General features: G+C 38.4%; 1 protein-coding gene and 1 non-coding gene across 2 annotated transcripts; one reads left to right on the plus strand and one right to left on the minus strand.

Annotated features, from left to right (window-relative positions):
- Window positions 1-3,763: 3,763 nt before the first annotated feature.
- LOC145121486 (uncharacterized) lies at window positions 3,764-6,328 on the minus strand. Its single transcript, XM_079057223.1, has 2 exons — window positions 4,210-6,328; window positions 3,764-4,116 (listed from the first exon to the last, which is right to left on the minus strand). Exons 1-2 carry the CDS (start codon window positions 6,326-6,328, stop codon window positions 3,764-3,766), a joined length of 2,472 nt encoding a protein of 823 aa, XP_078913349.1.
- Window positions 6,329-7,141: 813 nt separating this feature from the next.
- On the plus strand, window positions 7,142-7,248 carry LOC145123018 (small nucleolar RNA R71). The gene has a single exon (XR_013714898.1). It is a non-coding gene; the product is annotated as a small nucleolar RNA R71 (small nucleolar RNA).
- Window positions 7,249-18,023: the final 10,775 nt, after the last annotated feature.

The raw sequence follows: 18,023 nt of genomic DNA on the forward strand, positions 1-18,023 counted from the left end.
GAGTCCAAGGCCATCTCCCAACTTATGAAGATGGACTTGACGAGTTGTTCATACAACTCGGCGAGTCACGGAATAGACGCGATCATATGATGAAGATAAAATCGACGAGTTCAGGAGGAACTCGGCGAGTCGGATGAAGATTGTCCCGATGTTATGATTGAAGGAGCACTCGTCGAGTTCTTGCTAAACTCGACGAGTAGAGTCAGATTGAGGGCAGATGAAAGAATTGGGACTCGGCGAGTTGGCGGGCCAACTCGGCGAGTCAGGTCAACTGGAATGTTGACTTTGACCAGAATATTGATTTTGTCCAAGGGTGAAATGGTCACTTCACCCTGAGATTTAGTTATCGGTTTTTGACTAAGTGTCATTGTGGGAGTTATAGCCGGGGAGTCGCCGGAGCAGCAGCCAGATAATTCTCACTCAGGGTTTCAGGAGTCAGGCACACAAGGTGAGTGTCCCTTCGGTAGGAACGGGTCTAAGGCACCATGGCCTGCCCGCAGTATGAGTTTATTATTAGTTGAGTGTGGGTGGGGCCCATATCTCCTTTTAGTTTGGTTGCAATATGATTCATGATTGGATGATAGATTTAGTATACTTGTTTCTGTGTGATACTTGTATGTCAATGTACTAGCTGAGTGTAGGCGGGGCCCGTATCTCATAGCAGGCGAGTATGGGTGGGGCCCGTATCTCAAAGATAGCAGAGTGTGGGCGGGGCCCGTATCTCCAAGTTAGCAGAGTGTGGGCGGGGCCCATATCTCCTAGTTAGCGGAGTGTGGGCGGTGCCCGTATCTCCATGAGTGTGGGCGGGGCCCGTATCTCCTAGTTGCATGTTATATGTGTATGGTATGTGGTAGTTTGGGGGGGGAGCTCACTAAGCTTCGTGCTTACAGTTTCAGTTTTGGTTTCAGGTACTTCCACTAGCAAAGGGAAGGGCTCGGGATGATCGCATGGCACACACCACAGTCTTCAGCCTGGGAGTTTCACTCTGATATTTTGTTATGATACATATATGAGACAGATTTTATGATATGTTATGATACATGATCCACGATTTTTATTTATGATGCTGGATGGTTTATGATTTTATAATGATTGAAAATGAAATTTTTGGGCTGTATTTTTGGGATGTTTTATGTTTATTGACACCCTATTATGCGTGAATGTTTTGAGCAAATAAGGAGCTAATTCCTCTTCATAACGCACTCGTCCAAGCCACTCCCAATCAATTGCATTCGGGACATTGGTTTCCTTCTTTTTCAGCTCTTCCAACCTCTTCCTCCACTTCCTCATAGTCGATTCGGAATTGATCCGTGGAAAGTTTAACCAAGGATGGGGTTCTTGGTTCCCACGGGAGCTTTGACCCCTTCTGAAAGACATGTTCCTGCAAAATAACACAAACAACACAAACAAACCACGAAATGCAGAAAATATCAAAACATAAATTATGACAAACACGACTCGACTCGTCGAGTCAGTGACAGACATGGCGTGTCCGATGAACAAATCGGATTCTGCTGTGGTTCGATCTGTATTGAGTCATGTAAACTCTAAATTTATCTCAGGGGTTTGTACACGAAGGTATCCTAAACACTAATTCATAACTATTTCGATCAAAAACTAACAAAAAATGTCAAATTTAAGAACCCTAGAAATCATGTACTTTCAAAAACGGGTTTTTTTCAGAAATTAAGACCATATAACATCTAAAGGTTGAACCTTTAACAGAATTAGGAGTGAAAATTGTTACCTTGTATGAAGATTTTGGAGAAATCAAGAGAAGAATGAAGATGAAAGCTTGAGAGAGTTTGGCACGGCGTGTAGAGGCGGCTGATGTGTGGAATGAGAATGGTGTTTCAATTAGTGTTAAAACCCTAATTTTACCGAATTGTAAAATTATTATTTTTTCAGTATATAATAGCGACACGTCGAGTAAGGGTAATGACTCGGCGTGTCGTGTCGCGGGTCCATTTTCCTGGATACGTAAGGACTCGTCGAGTAGGTGGCCTAACTCGGCGAGTCTGTTAAGCTGTTTGAAAATTTTTCTAAAAACTTCACTTTTCTTAAAAACTTTTCTTAAAATATTACCACCACACCCCACACTCAGGCCTTGCTTGTCCTCAAGCAATCATTTGTAGACAACTAGGAAGAATTGGATAAAATATCCTAAGAAAATCAAAAAATAAAAATGAAAAATAAAATGAGAAAAGGAAAAGAAAACAAACTATCGTAACGGGTTGCCTCCCGCCAAACGCTTCTTTTTGAGGAGTCTTTAGCTAGACTCCTTTCCGCTCTACGTTGTTGTGGTTTCTTCTAAGTCCAACTCTTCTTCAATTCTCTCGTCTTGTGGCATTCTTTCTTCGTATCTCTTAACCCGATGCCTATTGACTTTAAAGCTTAATCTGTCTTTGCTCCATAACTCAATCACACCATAAGGATAGACATGCTTAACTGAGAAAGGCCCGGTCCAACGAGTGCGTAATTTTCCCGGAAAAAGTTTAAGTCTTGAATTGTATAATAGCACTTTTTGTCCTTCCTCAAACTCTTTATTTCCTTTCAACCTTGCATCATGCCATCTTTTGGTCTTATCCTTATAAATTAATGAGTTAGAATAAGACTCATTCCTCAATTCTTCCAAGGCATTCATGTGCAAAAGTCGATTTGCACGCAACTCATGTGGCTCAAAATTGCATGTTTTCAAAGCCCAATAGGCTTTGTGTTCAAGTTCCACGGGTAGATGGCAATTTTTATCATACACTAGTTTATAAGGTGTGGCTCCAATGGGTGTTTTGAATGTGGTCCTAAATGCCCAAAGTGCATCATCCAAGTTGTCCGCCCAATCTTTTCTATTATTCCCCACCGATTTTTCCAATATTTGTTTTAGTGCCCTATTTGTAATTTCGGTTTGCCCATTTGATTGTGGATGGTAAGGTGTTGAAAATCTATGGCGTACCCTATATTTTTGCAACACCTTTGCTAGTTGATCATTAGCAAAGTGGGTTTCCCGATCACTAATTAACGCTTTAGGCACTCCAAATCTTGAAAATAACTTCTTTAAGAATTTCACCACCACTCTTGAATCATTGGTTGGTAATGCTTTTGCTTCCGCCCACTTTGACACATAATCCACCGCCACTAGGATATATTTGTTGCCTTTGGATGAAGGAAATGGTCCCATGAAATCTACACCCCATACATCAAAGATTTCACAAACTTGAATATTCACTTGGGGCATTTCATTCCTTGCTGATATATTACCCGTTCTTTGGCAAGCATCACACTCCTTTATGTAAGAAGCCACATCTTTGAAAATAGTGGGCCAATAAAATCCCGCATCAAACACTTTTTTAGCAGTGTATTGTACTCCATGATGTCCTCCTGCTGGTCCATTGTGGCAATGCCCTAATATGTCACGACTTTCCTTGCTAAAAACACATCTTCTTATGATTCCATCCGCACAGCTTCTAAAAAGGTAAGGCTCATCCCAAAAATAATATTTAATTTCGGAAAATAATTTCTTCTTTTGTTGATGGGTAAGGCCTTTTGGAAGGTAATTGCCAGCCAAGTAATTTGCAATATCTGCATACCATGGGTCTTCATCCACAATCATCATCAAATATTCTTCCGGGAAGCTATCTCCAATATCCATGTTGTCTTTATCCTCCCTTTCTGGATTTTCTAATCTAGAAAGATGATCAGCCGCAACATTCTCCATTCCCTTTTTATCCTTGCTCTCGATGTCAAATTCTTGTAATAAAAGTACCCATCAAATTAATCTAGGCTTCGCATCCTGTTTGGCAAACAAGTACTTAATAGCAGAGTGGTCAGTGAAAACAGTGGTTTTAGATAAAATAAGATAAGGGCGGAATTTGTCAAAAGCATACACCACGGCTAGTAATTCTTTTTCGGTTGTAGTGTAATTTTCTTGAGCCGGATTCAAAGTCTTGCTTGCATAATAAATGGGTCGAAAGTGCTTATCAACCCTTTGGCCAAGTACGGATCCTAATGCAAAGTCACTTGCGTCACACATTATTTCAAAAGGCAATTTCCAATTCGGGGCAATAAAGATCAGGGCATTAGTCAATTTTTCTTTCAAAATTTCAAAAGCCTCTAGACACTCTTTAGTAAAATTAAATGGTGCATCTTTTAAAAGTAATTGAGTTAGAGGTCTAGTTATTTTAGAAAAATCTTTTATAAAATGGCGGTAAAAACCCGCGTGACCTAAAAAACTCCTAATGCCCTTCACATTAGTTGCTGGAGGTAATTTAGCAATTGTATCAATTTTTGCCCGATCCACCTCAATTCCCGTTTTGGATACCTTGTGACCCAAGACTATACCCTCTTTAACCATAAAGTGACATTTTTCCCAATTGAGAACCAAATCGGTTTTTTCGCACCTAGCAAGCATCAAGTCAAGGTTAGCAAGACAATCATGAAAGAAAGATCCGAAAACAGAAAAATCATCCATAAATACTTCCATAAACTTTTCCATCATGTCGTGGAATATTGCCGTCATGCATCTTTGAAAGGTCGCAGGTGCATTGCATAACCCAAAAGGCATGCGGCGATAGGCAAAAGTCCCACTTGGGCAAGTGAAAGTAGTCTTTTCTTGGTCAATTGGGTCTATGGGTATTTGAAAGTAACCCGAAAATCCATCTAAGAAACAGTAATAGCTATGGCCGGATAATCTTTCAAGCATTTGATCTATAAAAGGTAGGGGAAAATGGTCTTTACGAGTGACATCGTTTAGCTTTCGATAATCGATGCACACCCGCCAACCGGTTACCGTTCGGGTCGGAATAAGCTCGTTCTTCTCGTTCGTTACTACCGTCATCCCGCCTTTCTTGGGCACCACTTGAACGGGACTAACCCATGGACTGTCGGAAATAGAATAAATGATCCCCGCGTCTAAAAGCTTGACTACTTCCTTCTTGACCACTTCTTGCATGTTCGGGTTCAATCGCCTTTGATGTTGCACTACCGGCTTTGCTCCTTCTTCCAGGTTGATCTTGTGAGAGCAATAAGAGGGGCTTATTCCTTTGATATCGGTGATATTCCATGCAATAGCATTCTTTCTTTTCTTTAAGACATGGACTAACTCTTCTTTTTCAGATTTGGAGAGGTCAGAAGCTATAATTACTGGTTTCTTATCACCATCTTCAAGAAATGCATACTCCAAATGATCAGGTAAAGTTTTGAGATCTGTTTTTGTATTTTGCACACTGGACACGGCGAGTTGAGATAGGGGACACGTCGAGTCCAGGCTAAATTCCTCATCTGATTGCGATTTCCCGTATGGACTCGTCGAGTCTGTGGTGTCGACTCGGCGAGTCGAGCGTTCTGCACTTATGATTAAATCATTGTAGTCGGCCTCTTCTGGCAGTCTCTCTATCTCTTTCAGGTCCCTTTCAGCATCAAAATCTTCTTCAAAAGTAATGGTGGAGTTGCTCGACTTGTCTTCTTTCCAATCTTCTATTAGTTCGTCCAACATATTTACGGAGAATGTCGTATCATCACTAAACCTTGAATGCTTCATTTCTTGATCAACCCTAAATGTAACTGATTCGTCCCCCACCCTAAGGGTGAGTTTGGAATCTCGCATATATACTATAGCACTCGCGGTGTTGAGGAAAGGTCTTCCAAGTATGATCGGGACTTGAGGATCCGCTTCCATGTCTAGCACTATAAAATCCGCTGGAAATACGAACTTATCAACTTTTACCAATAGGTCCTCGCATATCCCCCTTGGAAATGTCACCGTTTTATTAGCTAAGTGTATTGCCATTCGAATTGGCCTTGGCTCCGGAAGGTTTAATTTCTTAAAGAACGAATATGGCATGAGATTTACACTCGCCCCTGAATCCGCTAATGCATGTATAGTTGCCAAATTTCCGAATTGACAAGGCAATGTCAAACTACCCGGGTCACCTCTCTTTTTAGGCACTTTGTTCAACATGGCGGCTGAACAATTTTCATTGAGAACTACCTCCTTTACTTCTTCCATCTTCTTTCTATTTGTGAGGAGTTCTTTTAAGAATTTGGCATACTTGGGCATTTGTGCAACCGCCTCGATGAATGGCATATTAATTTGAAGGGTTTTGATGTGTTCCAGGAACTTTTGATAATCAACATCATGTTTCTCTTGTCTAGCTCGGCCTGGAAAAGGTAATGGAGGTTGATAAGGTTTAACAGGAGGCTCCTTTTTCAATTCAGGTGGTGGACTCGTCGAGTCCGTGTCTTCGACTCGGCGATTCGTGTCGGGTTTCAGTGATTTCTGCTTTTCTGCCTCTTCTTCCACCAGTTTTGGATCTTCTTTCTGAATGGGGATCATAGGAGTAATAATCTTCCCACTCCTAGTCGTCACGATATTTATATGTGCACCTCTCGGATTATTTTCGATATTACTAGGAAGTCCACCCGACTGTCTCTCTTTTATTTGTAGTGCAAGTTGGCCTAGTTGTTTTTCAATGTTCAGAATAAATGCTTGTTGATTCCTAAGCATGGCTTGTTGATCATCATGGTTTGATGCTCTCTTAACATATTTCGTTGTTCTTTTATTGCAACATCGGTATCATTGTGTCTCTTTTCGGATGCAGCTGCAAATCTCGTGAGCATGTCTTCAAAATATGATTTATTTTCTTGCGCCGGTTCCTTCTTTTGATAAAAGCCCCTATCTTTTTGTTTGTACTTTTCCTCCTTTGCCTTTTTGTACTCATCATACGGGAGCCATTCCTTCTTGGTTTTTCGCCAATTTTCATTGTACCTATCACCACTTGAATAACACACTTGCACTTTCCGGTTCCCGTTCTCGTCAAGGTCGCAGTCTTTAGTAAGGTGAGGCCCTCTACAGTTTTCACAGCCCACTCTAATGGCATGGATGGATTGGTCCATCTTAGTCATTCTTCGATCCATGCTTTCCAATTTTTCCATCATTGCTGCCATATCATCAGTAATAGAATTCACCACCCCCCGACTTGGTTCATTCCTTGGGTTATGATATTCTCTAGAGTGTTTAGAGAATTCTTCAATTAGTTGCTTTATCACCGGGGGTGCTTTCTTCGTGAGCGGTCCTTGCGAGTCAAGAAGTTTTCTTGTGGTCACATTCACTCCATCATAGAAAATGGAGACTTCTTGTTGGCTATTAAGATCATGATGTGGGCAATTCCTTAGTAAACCTTTGTATCTCTCCCACGCCTCGTATAAGGACTCTCCAGCTTGTTGCTCAAAGTTTGCTATGGCTTTCTTCAACTTGGCTATCTTTGAATGAGGGAAAAATTGATCAATGAATTCTTCCTTCATCTTGGCCCAAGTGGTAATGGATCTTGGAGGGAGTGATTTGAGCCAGTCTTTCGCAGCTCCCTTAAACGTGACTGGTAGCATGCGTAGCAAAACAGTGTCGCGAGCCACATTTGGGACATTGAATTAGTCGGCAATGTCGTTGACCTCGTCTAAGTGCTTGTATGCGTCCTCGTGATCTTACCCGTAGAATTGGATCTCCTTAAGTTGAGCAAGTATGTGGCCCTTAAGTTCAAAGGTGGCAGTTGCGGGAATCGCGGGTTGCACAAGTCCCGGGCCGGTGTCGTCTCGCATCCTTTTCTTCCATTCTCCCATGGGAACTTCATCGATGTTAGCCATGGTGTTAGCTAGTTCGCCCTCTATGTCGCTTCCTCCTTCGGATTCGCTTTCGTCTTTTTCGGATTCGAACACGATATCGTCCTTGTTTGGGTCTTCGTCCGCCTCTGAAAAGTTGATGGATTCTCCCACTTTCTTGTCCTTTTTCTTACTAAAACAGATTTTAGATTCTTCAATGGCGAATTCTTTGAGGTTGCGGTTTCTCCTACGGTTTTTCCTTTGTTTTTCTTTAAGGTTGCTTCTGGGTCTTCAAGTGGTGGAATCAAATGTGTGCCTCCTCCTCTGGTCATATACGAACTGCAAACAAAACAAAAAAAACACGCGTAAAAAGAACAAAAATTGAATTAAAAACGAAACTGGAAATCAGCTATGGACTCGCCGAGTAGCTTCGAATGCACTCGGCGAGTTCAAGGATAAAACAGAAAAAAAAATTAATCAAAAATCCTAAAACATAAAAATTTCAAATTTATCCTAATAACTAATTTACTAAAGCAGTAACTTTGTGCAAGAAGGATCTCACACAAAGGATCGATAACACTAGTAATCAAATTTAATTTTAGAACCGTTCCCCGGCAACGGCGCCAAAAACTTGATGTGTGTAAAGTCAACTAGTTTTAATCCTACTTTTCTAATCCAAATTTGACACACAATAGACAGTGTACCTGTCAATTGGTGGTATAGTTTTTAGCAAGCAGGGTATCGAACTCAGGGAACGGTAAATTTTAAATTAACTACTAATACTATCTAAAAACAAATAATAAAAGAAGGGGTTTTATCTAGTTTTGCAAGACTAGAAAACTTAAATATCTAACTAAAACTCAAGCAAAACAAATAACAACTAGAGAGTAAAAATCAACTAAATTCAATGATAAAGGAGACTTCTGTTTAGGTTCGACTCATTTGATCCTATGGTTGATTTTATGAAAAGTGCAATGATTTAATTCCTCTTTGGCTACCGCTTAAGGTGATTAGGTTCACGTTCGCTATTACTAATCCTTAGAAAACAAATTAATCTAAGCAGTGGTCAGTTGTCTAAATTAATGAATTTCCTAGTTTATTTATTCGGGTTAAGTAAGACTTGTAGTGGTTAACTAAATTGGTCCTTCAATTAACCTCTTGCTGATGGTTCGTCACACAAGCTCACACATTAATTTTCCTATTCTCTATTAACCCTAGTTTCACGTTCGCTATTCCTAGGCATATAACAATGTTTTCACATAAATCATATGAGATTAGCAATTAAGAGATGGTCATGCAACTTAATTACAGGTTAATTAACAGAAAATAGTCATAATTAACACATATGGGTCTTTAACAAGCTTAGCAAAACAAATCACCAAATAAAAATAATCCAAATCATAAAATCAACACATAATCACAAACTTTGTCTTTCCTAAACAGAAGAAAATAGTCTTAGCTCATGATTGCAGAAAAATCAAAGTCACAAACGAAATCTACTAATAAAAACATGGTTTAGACAAGAGATTGGGTAAGAGTAAACTTGATTTTTGCCTTAATCCTCCTTAAGATTGAATATAGACTTGATTCCTTGACTTCCTACGCTCCAGCAGTCCTTCAATCGAAAAGTATCCTCCAAGGGTTTCTTAGAAAAACTGGGTATCGATCTGAAAGCCTCTTTTTATAGATTAGAAGCGACTCGTCAAGTCCAGGGACTGACTCGTCGAGTCTCTCATTAAATCCCCGTGTACGGCAAGGCAAGGACTCTTCTGCTTCAAGAATGTTCGCAGGAACTCGTCGAGTCAAGGGTCAACTCGCCGAGTCCTTCTTGGTTTTTTGGCTCTTTACTTCTTTCTTTGATTCCCTAGCTCCCGATAGTTTCTCCTGCTTCCTTTTGCTTCCTTTTGTTTCCTTTTGCTTCCGAGCACTTCTTTTGAACTGAAAATATAATTTAAACGTAATTAAGCATCTTTTGTTCCATAATTGCAATAAATTAGCCAAAAAGTATTAATATTCTATACAAAATATATGACTAAATATGCACATATCACTTCTCGTCACCTTTCCGTGGATATAAAGTTCGTTGGAAACGGACTTAGGACGAAGGAGTTAGGGCCAAATGAAGTTTTAGAGTTTTGGAGGGCCATCTAGTACGCGGGGAATACTAGATGTGTACGCGGGGCGTACCGAGTAAGCTGATCGCGAGTGGTCTATTAATACGCCGAGAGTACTAAGGGGTACGCGGGGCGTACTACCTTCAGCCATGAAACCCTAATTTTTGGTCCTTGACCCTATTTAAACCTCATTTTCTTCATGAGCATTGTCCTTTATCAACCTCTAAGCCTCCTAAACCCTAATAGTCCACCCTTAGCCTTTATCTTGGAGCTTTTAAGCCATTGTGAAGAATCTTGGAGTATTCTTGTACACTTTGAAGAGTTTGGAGCTTGTTGAAGAATCATCACCTGGAGGGGAGCTAGTGGTTCCAAAAGTTTCTCATATTTTGCAGTCTACTGAAGGTAAAAAGATTTGATCTTGTCTACTCATTGTATAGATCTTCTTTTGGGCATGTTTATGGTCATTTTAGTCCCTCTTGGTTGGTATTTGTGAGCTATGGTTGTTTCAGAAGCTTAATCTTGTGGATCTGGACATATTAAGGGCCCCTCATTCATAAAGGTGCAAGCTTTATGGAGTTTTTGAATTCATGCATGTGTTAAGACCTTTTATTAAGCTCTTTTGAGCTCTAGAGCCCCATTAACCCATGCATGCGAGTAAAGTTGCCAACTTTACGTGCTAAGTCATCCATAGGAATCAGATCTGTGAGTTGGAAGCAAGGGATTAAGTGATTAAGTGCTTAATGAAGTAGATTGGGGTTTAGGGGAGTATGTTGGGCGTACCCATCTGGTACGTTGCGTGTACTGTCCCTAAAGGGTGTACGCTAGGCGTACCAGCTGAGTACACGGGGCGTACTCGGTCTGTTTGGAATTTCTTGAAATGTTGACCGCTAACCATTGACCAGAAGTTTGACCAGGGTTGACCATTGGTTATTTTGAGCCCTTTTGGATAATTGGGCCTTTTCGGGTCAGGCCCAGATGGGTTTGGGCCCAATTTAGATATTTGGGCTTTATTGGGCCTTGTGGTGTCATTTCGGGTTTGGTCTATCTTTTGGGCTTAGTTGCTTGGGGCGTTGTTGGGTCATCTGAGAACAAGTGGTTTAGATTAGGGAAAAAATAACGGGCTTTAGTGTAAGGCCCATGTAAGGGCTTGGTCCCAATTTGGAAAATTAGGCCATAAGTGGGCTTTAGATGATTATTTGGTTTGTGGGCCTTTTGATTGTGAGTTTGGGCCTTAGTCTTGACCAAACTAAGTAAGGGGTAAAATGGTCTTTTTACCCCATATATGGATTGTTGGTTTTGGGATTGGAACCCAAATGTTAATTGAATGTCATTCATGTTTGATAGCGCGTGATTATTAGCAGATCTGCAGTCAGAGAGTATCAGTGGGTTTCAGTTATCCGAGGTGAGTCTTCCCACTATATCCATGGGTTGAAGGCACCAATGTCGGCCCATTACTTGTTATGTAGAATGCTAGATGTATCTATGATACTTGCATGAAAGACCATGAGGGTAGCCCATGGCACTTGGATATCAGACCATGGGGGAGCCCATGACATTCCAGGTAAAGACCATGGGGGTAGCCCATGGCACTTGGATATCAAACCATAGGGGGAGCCCATAGCATTCACGGTAAAGACCATGGAGGGACCCCATGACACCTGGATATCAGACTACGGGGGATCCCATGGCATTCCAGGTAAATACCATGGGGCAGACCATGGCAACTATATGTATGTCGCATGATATTCTGTGGTTGTATGTTATGTGGTATTTTGGGGAACTCACTAAGCTTTGTGCTTATGGTTTTCAGTTTATGTTTCAGGTACTTCTATTTTAAAAAGGAAGAGCTCGAGATGATTGTAGAGCACACACCACCTCGTTCTGCATCTTCTTAAATTACTCTGATATGATGTAATGATTGACACATATGTTTTACCTGGATTCTTATGATGTTGTTTTCGGATTACTGGTTTTATTAATTGAAAAATGAAATTTTTGGGTCTTATTCTTGGGACGTTACACCATGGCTAATAATTGGAGAAGTACACTTCTTCAATGCATCGAAAGTTTTCCTTTGACCAGGGGGTCCGCTCGGAGGTGGTGGAAGACTTTTCGAAGAAATAGGATGAATATAGGAAGAAGATAGGGTTGGTTATGTAGACATGATTTTCGAGAATTATTAAAACCACGGCCCCATGGTGGCCGCCAAATTATTTTGGTAAAAAATTAATCAAATGATAATTAACCATATTGTATGAGAGGCTGTGGTGTTGTAGCTATTTTGAGAATCAGATTGAGATCAAAATGACAAGAGTGGTTTACAAGGAAAGCCCTTGATCATTGATAAGATCTCCGACATAGAACCTTAGGAGGTGATAATGGTCACCTGTCTTGTTTGATTTTATTGATTATAACGAAAATTACAAAAATGATGACAAGAATACAAGTACGAGTGTTTCAGTAGCTCTAGTTGTGTGTGTAGTGTGTAGAATATATGTGTATTTATAGTCTAATCCAAATAACTAAAAGTCTGATATTTCCGTGATCCACTTGAACAAGTATTCACACGTTGTTTTGACTTGGTATTTCTAGGTCTTAAGCCTGATTGGAATGATTCTTCAGACTAAAGGAGTTTTTAGTTGACTATTTCTGCATAAGTGAAGAATAAACAAGAAATATAGTCGTTATCTTTCCTAGGAAATAATAATAATAATAATAATAATAATAATAATAATAATAATAATATAATTAGGATCCTTGTGTATGTTTTAGGATCATTAAAATCCTTTAAGATCCAGGATCCTAGATAGGGTTCGGGATCTTGACCGCTAACAATATATATATATATATATATATATATATATATATATATATATATATATATATATAATGGGGAGTTCAGGTGGTAATCGGTGGTTGATGACGACGTTAAGCGGTGGCAACGAATTTTCTTCCAAACCTATACGGACCGGCGAAAGATAGAGTAGAATGGAGATTGCTGGTGGAGCATCTTTGTGGTTAAAGCAGATGGGAAGAAGGTGGCAGTGAACACAAATCGATGGCGGTGGTGGTGGTAGGTGGAAACCACCCGGCTTCAAACCACCTGGTATGCAGAACGTAAAGAAACTGTAAAAGTGAAGCAAGCTGATGTAAAAAACGAGCAGCCGATAAATAGTAAAAAGGAAGTCGATAAAGTTAGCACGACTAAAAAATCATTGTAGATAAGAGTGTTATGAATTAATTGTATATAAAATTAATTTGTATGTTTTTAATTATTAAAAGTAGTGATGTGACAGTGGGTTGGGTAAGTTGGAAATGATAGGATTTCCATATGTTGTGGGTAGGGATGTTATTCGGGCCGAAACCGAACCGAACCGACCAGAACCCAAATAACCCGAGAACCGAATAAGCAATAGGGGTTCGGTTCGGTTCCGACCCGATTAACCCAAATCACACGTACAAGTTGATTAATGACCTAATATAACCGAAAAGAACTGAATAAATTGTATTATGATTCTATAATCTGAATAACATTTACAATATGATTATAAATATTGTATTTTGTATGACTTTTTGTAGCTAATGTTTTCATAACAAATCTTTTAAAGAAACAAATTTGTTAATTAGAAATAATGCAAAGTATATAAACATGAATTTGTGTAGTAAGAATGTAAACACGAATTAACTATTCTTGATATATAAAATGTAAATTCCAAACACCACAACACCCAAAATCCAAAAATCCATATATAAGTGTATTAGTTAAACATTAAACATTCAACAATCAACACCCAAAATAAAATATGAATCTTAAGTTTTTAACTATATCCAAAATAACATTTGTCAAACACGAATTAACTATTCAAGAATATTTATTGGTTGTTTTCCCTTTCCACCTCCACTGTTTATCTCCTATTCTAAAGCTTTCGCGACCTCATCGTCTTTCAAAATTTCATCAATGTTGCCCACAATTGACTTTTTTGATTTCCTTACCCAATCTTGGGTGTAAACCAAATCCTCTACTATATTTGCGGACAAGTTTGTTCGATATGGATCTGATATTCGTTCGTTTATACTAAACGCCGCCTCTGACGCCACGGTAGAGATTTACAGTCCCAAAATATTTATCAACATAAACATAGAAAGTGTTAAAATATAATTCTAAAAAAATTATACAAATAATAAAGTTATACCTTTCGCCATACGAGATACAATAGGATAACGAGATGCATTTTGTTGCCACCGACGTAGAATATCAATTTTTTTATTGTATTTAACTGACTGCTCGTTTAGGTATCGTGTCAAATCCGTTTCCATTGATTCCAATAGGTAATCCATTTGTACTATTAAATCACCCGTGAAGTCGTTCTCGTCATCAATCACAACTACATCTTCATGACCATGTGTTTGAATTTGAGAAGAGTCAGTATTGTCAAACTTTGATTTGTAGAAATAAAAAAAATTCTCAAATCTTTTTTGAAGACCATGTATTAAGGCCTTAGCCCTCAAACTGACTTCTGAGTTGAGCACGGGATTTATTTGTGTATTCTTCAACTTAATCAACTTCTCAAAGGCTTGTTGAAGAAAATCAAACTTGAACCGTGGATCTAATATGACCGCAAAATACAAAAAATCGTTTAATTTTTCAAGGTCGCCCCAATACTTATCGTATTCTTCAATCATGTCCTTCCCGATGAAACAAAATTGGGGACTAGCCGCCCATTCCTTAATGTATTTGTATACGTCACATATTTCTCTAAAAAAATGATGTGTCAACGGTTTTGTTGACGTCGATACTATGTCTGTTTTCACCTTGAATTTCTCGAGAGATCCAACCATAGCTCTACAAATGTTGAAATCTTCTTTTACGGGGGTCAAAACATCTCTAACATATGTAGGATCTATTACAATAAAGTAAATGTTAGTATTTTTTTTTGTAAAAAAACAGCTTTAATACTGTAACGCCCGCAGATTCGGGCTAGTCAATTTAGAGACAATAAACGTCAAAAATGACTTTTTGATGGAATATTATTTCTAATAAATAATATTAACTAAGTTATATTATACGTCACAAGGATTCCATACGTATAAAGAACGCTGAAATCCGAGTTATAACGAAGAAGTTATAACTTGTTGAAGTTTCGCGACAAAAACTGACACGACACCGAGAATCGTAAAAAAAATTGAGTTTATGATAAAGTACTTTTTAGCCTTAGTGATCTAAACTAAAGTTGTATAGTACGTCTGCACCTACACGTGAATATAAAGAACGTCAAAAACGGAGCTCGTATGCAAAAATTATGACCTTCCGAAAATGTAGTTGTCTAAGAGCATGACACGTGGCAGAAACCCTAATTTGTCAGAGCTCACGATGTGAGCATGTATTATCACGACGTGAGAGTGTTCCAGGATACTAATCGAGACTAGAAAACACCTGGGAAGGCTACGGGATGACTCTTGGAAGCTCACGACGTGAGAAGTCATCCAGACACCTTTCGAAGCTATAAACGCACATGGCAAGTGTACGAGATGATACAACCATGGATCACGACGTGAGAGAGCCAAAATCAGCCTATAAATAGCGATCAAGGCTCATTCATTCCTTACACCTTCTACTTTCATTCTCTCTCGTTTTTCGAATGTCGTTTCCCTTCCCGAGCCCGATGATCACGAACCGCTGACCATTTCTAGTTAGATTCTATCCAATCACGCTACTAATGTGAGTGCATAGTTACTTTCATCTTACACATAGATATGAAGTATTTAATATAAATTACATGTTATGTATGCATATTATATGTGTTCCTGATATCTATGTTAGATGAACGATTTATACATGTTTACGTGATTTAAACAGTATACGTATTTTTATACTTATAAATATATATATATATATATATATATATATATATATATATATATATATATATATATATATATATATATATATTGGGTAGCGACGGGTGATGAGAGATAGGTGATGATAGAAAGGTGATGATAATTAGGTGATGAGAGATAGGTGATGATAGAAAGGTGATGATAATTAGGTGATGAGAGATAAGTGATGATAGAAATGTGATGATAATTAGGTGATGATAGATAGGTGATGATAAATAGGTGATGTGATATGAGAGGAGATACCATAACCTTGACAGCGATGTGGCGATGTAGTCATCTACCAGAGTATAGATGGCGACCACGGACTATTCTAGACAGTCATGTGGAAACACCGGCATGCCCATAACCTGTAGGTGATGAATTACGAGTTCAGGAGATGTTGTAACTACGTATTCATGCGATGATACTCTAACCTCTACTATGAATTATGAGTTCAGGCGATTTTGTAACTACGTATTCATGCGATGATACCCTAACCCTTATTAGACACGTATTGAGGGAGTAATCCCCGAATCAGTACTGTCTATGCGATGTAGGCGATGATCCTTAGGAAAAGTCCTTAGGAACAAACATATAAGGAAATGCGATGTAAGGAAATGAGAGGTAAATACGATATAGGAGATGACCCTTAGGATAAATCTTTAGGGAAGATTAAATGGAGATAATGGGGATGGGTAATTGGGTTAATTGTTTGATGGTTAAACATAATAATTATATTATTGTGGGTTGAAAACCCTATGTACTCACCAAGTTTCCCAACCTGACCCACTCAGTTTATTTGTATCACAGGTGTCGATATGAAGCTACATTACACTAAGAGATTAACGGAGATGTAGATCATTAGTGTGAATAAGGTCTGTTTATGCTTATGTTTCTGTATAGACGATGACATCCCAAAGTTTTAATATGAACAAAATACATTTATTTGGAAATGCTTTGATAATATATTTATCATGTTTTTCTGGGAACAAATTCCGCAATATTATTCATTAAAACGAATACTCTGATATTCAAATAAGCATAAATAAAATTTTAAAAAATGACTATGAATTTGGGTATGTCACAAATACCCCTTCTTTAGGAGCATGCATCTCATTGAATATACAACCAAATAATGCATTTAAATAGTGTAAACTTCAGTTTGAATTGTGAACTACAAGCTGGAAAAAAAATCGGTCTAATCGGACAGATAACGAAGACGTTATGACAGTTCAAAGTTGGCTAAAAATTTACAAACATGCTGAAACAGAAAAACTCAGCTTTAATACCCCATGTTTAGGGGCATGTATCTCATTTAATATACAACCAAATAATGTATTTAAATAGTGAAAACTGTAGTTTAAATTGTGAACTACAAACTTGAAAAAAATAGGGCTAATTGGACAAATAACGAAGACGTTATAACAGTTAAAAGTTGACTAAAATTCTGCAAACATGTTGAAACAGAAAACTCAGCTTCAATACCTTATGTTTAGAGGCTTGTATCTCATTGAATATATAACCAAATAATGCATTTAAATACTGTAAATTGTAGTTTAAATTGTGAACTACAAGCTAGAAAAAAAATCGGGCTTATCAAATAAATAACGAAGACGTTATGACAGTTCAAAGTTGACTTAAATTCTACAAACATGCTGAAATTAAAAAAAAACAATGGAATGGATTATGAAATTACCTTTAACTTCAAACTTGCCAAAAACCTTCTCTAACTCCACCGTAATCTTCAATAACTCATATGTGGAGTTCCATCGGGTTGGGCTATCGTTGCATAAAACTTCTTGGATTCCACATTTAGTTCTTTCATGCATTCTTTGAACCTTTGAATCCGTTGTGTTGAATTCCTAATGTATTTAATGGCCTTTTGCATGCATTTGATACTAGATTGGTGTTGATCAAACTCATCCCTAACAACAAGGTTAAGGATGTGGTTGTTGGGTTTTGAGCATTCTAACACTTCCTAAGTGTACATGCAACCCTATTAAACCTTGGATCTATGTTTGTCTAAGATACATGCAAAATATTATTTTCCAAGGTTTATAACCTATCTAGCATGGCATGGGGTACTTTTAAACATAAAAGAACTAGATGAGTTACATACCTTTTGTTGATTGTTGATTCCTTGGAGTTTGAGAGCCAAGCACCAATAATGTGAATGCCTCAAATGGAAATCACAAATCACCACAAACTTGGAAAATGTATGAGAGAGTATACTAACTCTTGATTTTGGCCACCACACTTACACACACACTTAGTGTCTTTTTCATGCAACATAAGCTTGTTTATATAGTGTACATGGTTAGGGTGAAACCCTAATAACCCATGTCTTTTCCTCTTCCAAGGATCCATGGGTTAAAAGCTCCATGGATCATCCATGGACTTCCATATAAGCTTAGCCCATTAACAAATGAGCATTAGCCCACACCA

This window comes from Lactuca virosa, chromosome 6 (assembly GCF_052849685.1).
Source record: "Lactuca virosa cultivar CGN04683 chromosome 6, Lactuca_virosa_CGN04683_v6, whole genome shotgun sequence".
In the NCBI taxonomy this organism is placed as follows: Eukaryota; Viridiplantae; Streptophyta; class Magnoliopsida; order Asterales; family Asteraceae; genus Lactuca; species Lactuca virosa.

What these genes read in the sequence shown, in the direction of transcription:
- LOC145121486 (XM_079057223.1), bottom strand. Translation starts at nt 6,328, where the DNA reads ATGATCCCCATTCAGAAAGAAGATCCAAAACTGGTGGAAGAAGAGGCA. An exon ending in GAGTTTTTTAGGTCACGCGG is followed by an intron (nt 4,117 to 4,209) that starts GTTTTTACCGCC and finishes ATTTTACTAAAG; the next exon opens with AGTGTCTAGAGGCTTTTGAA.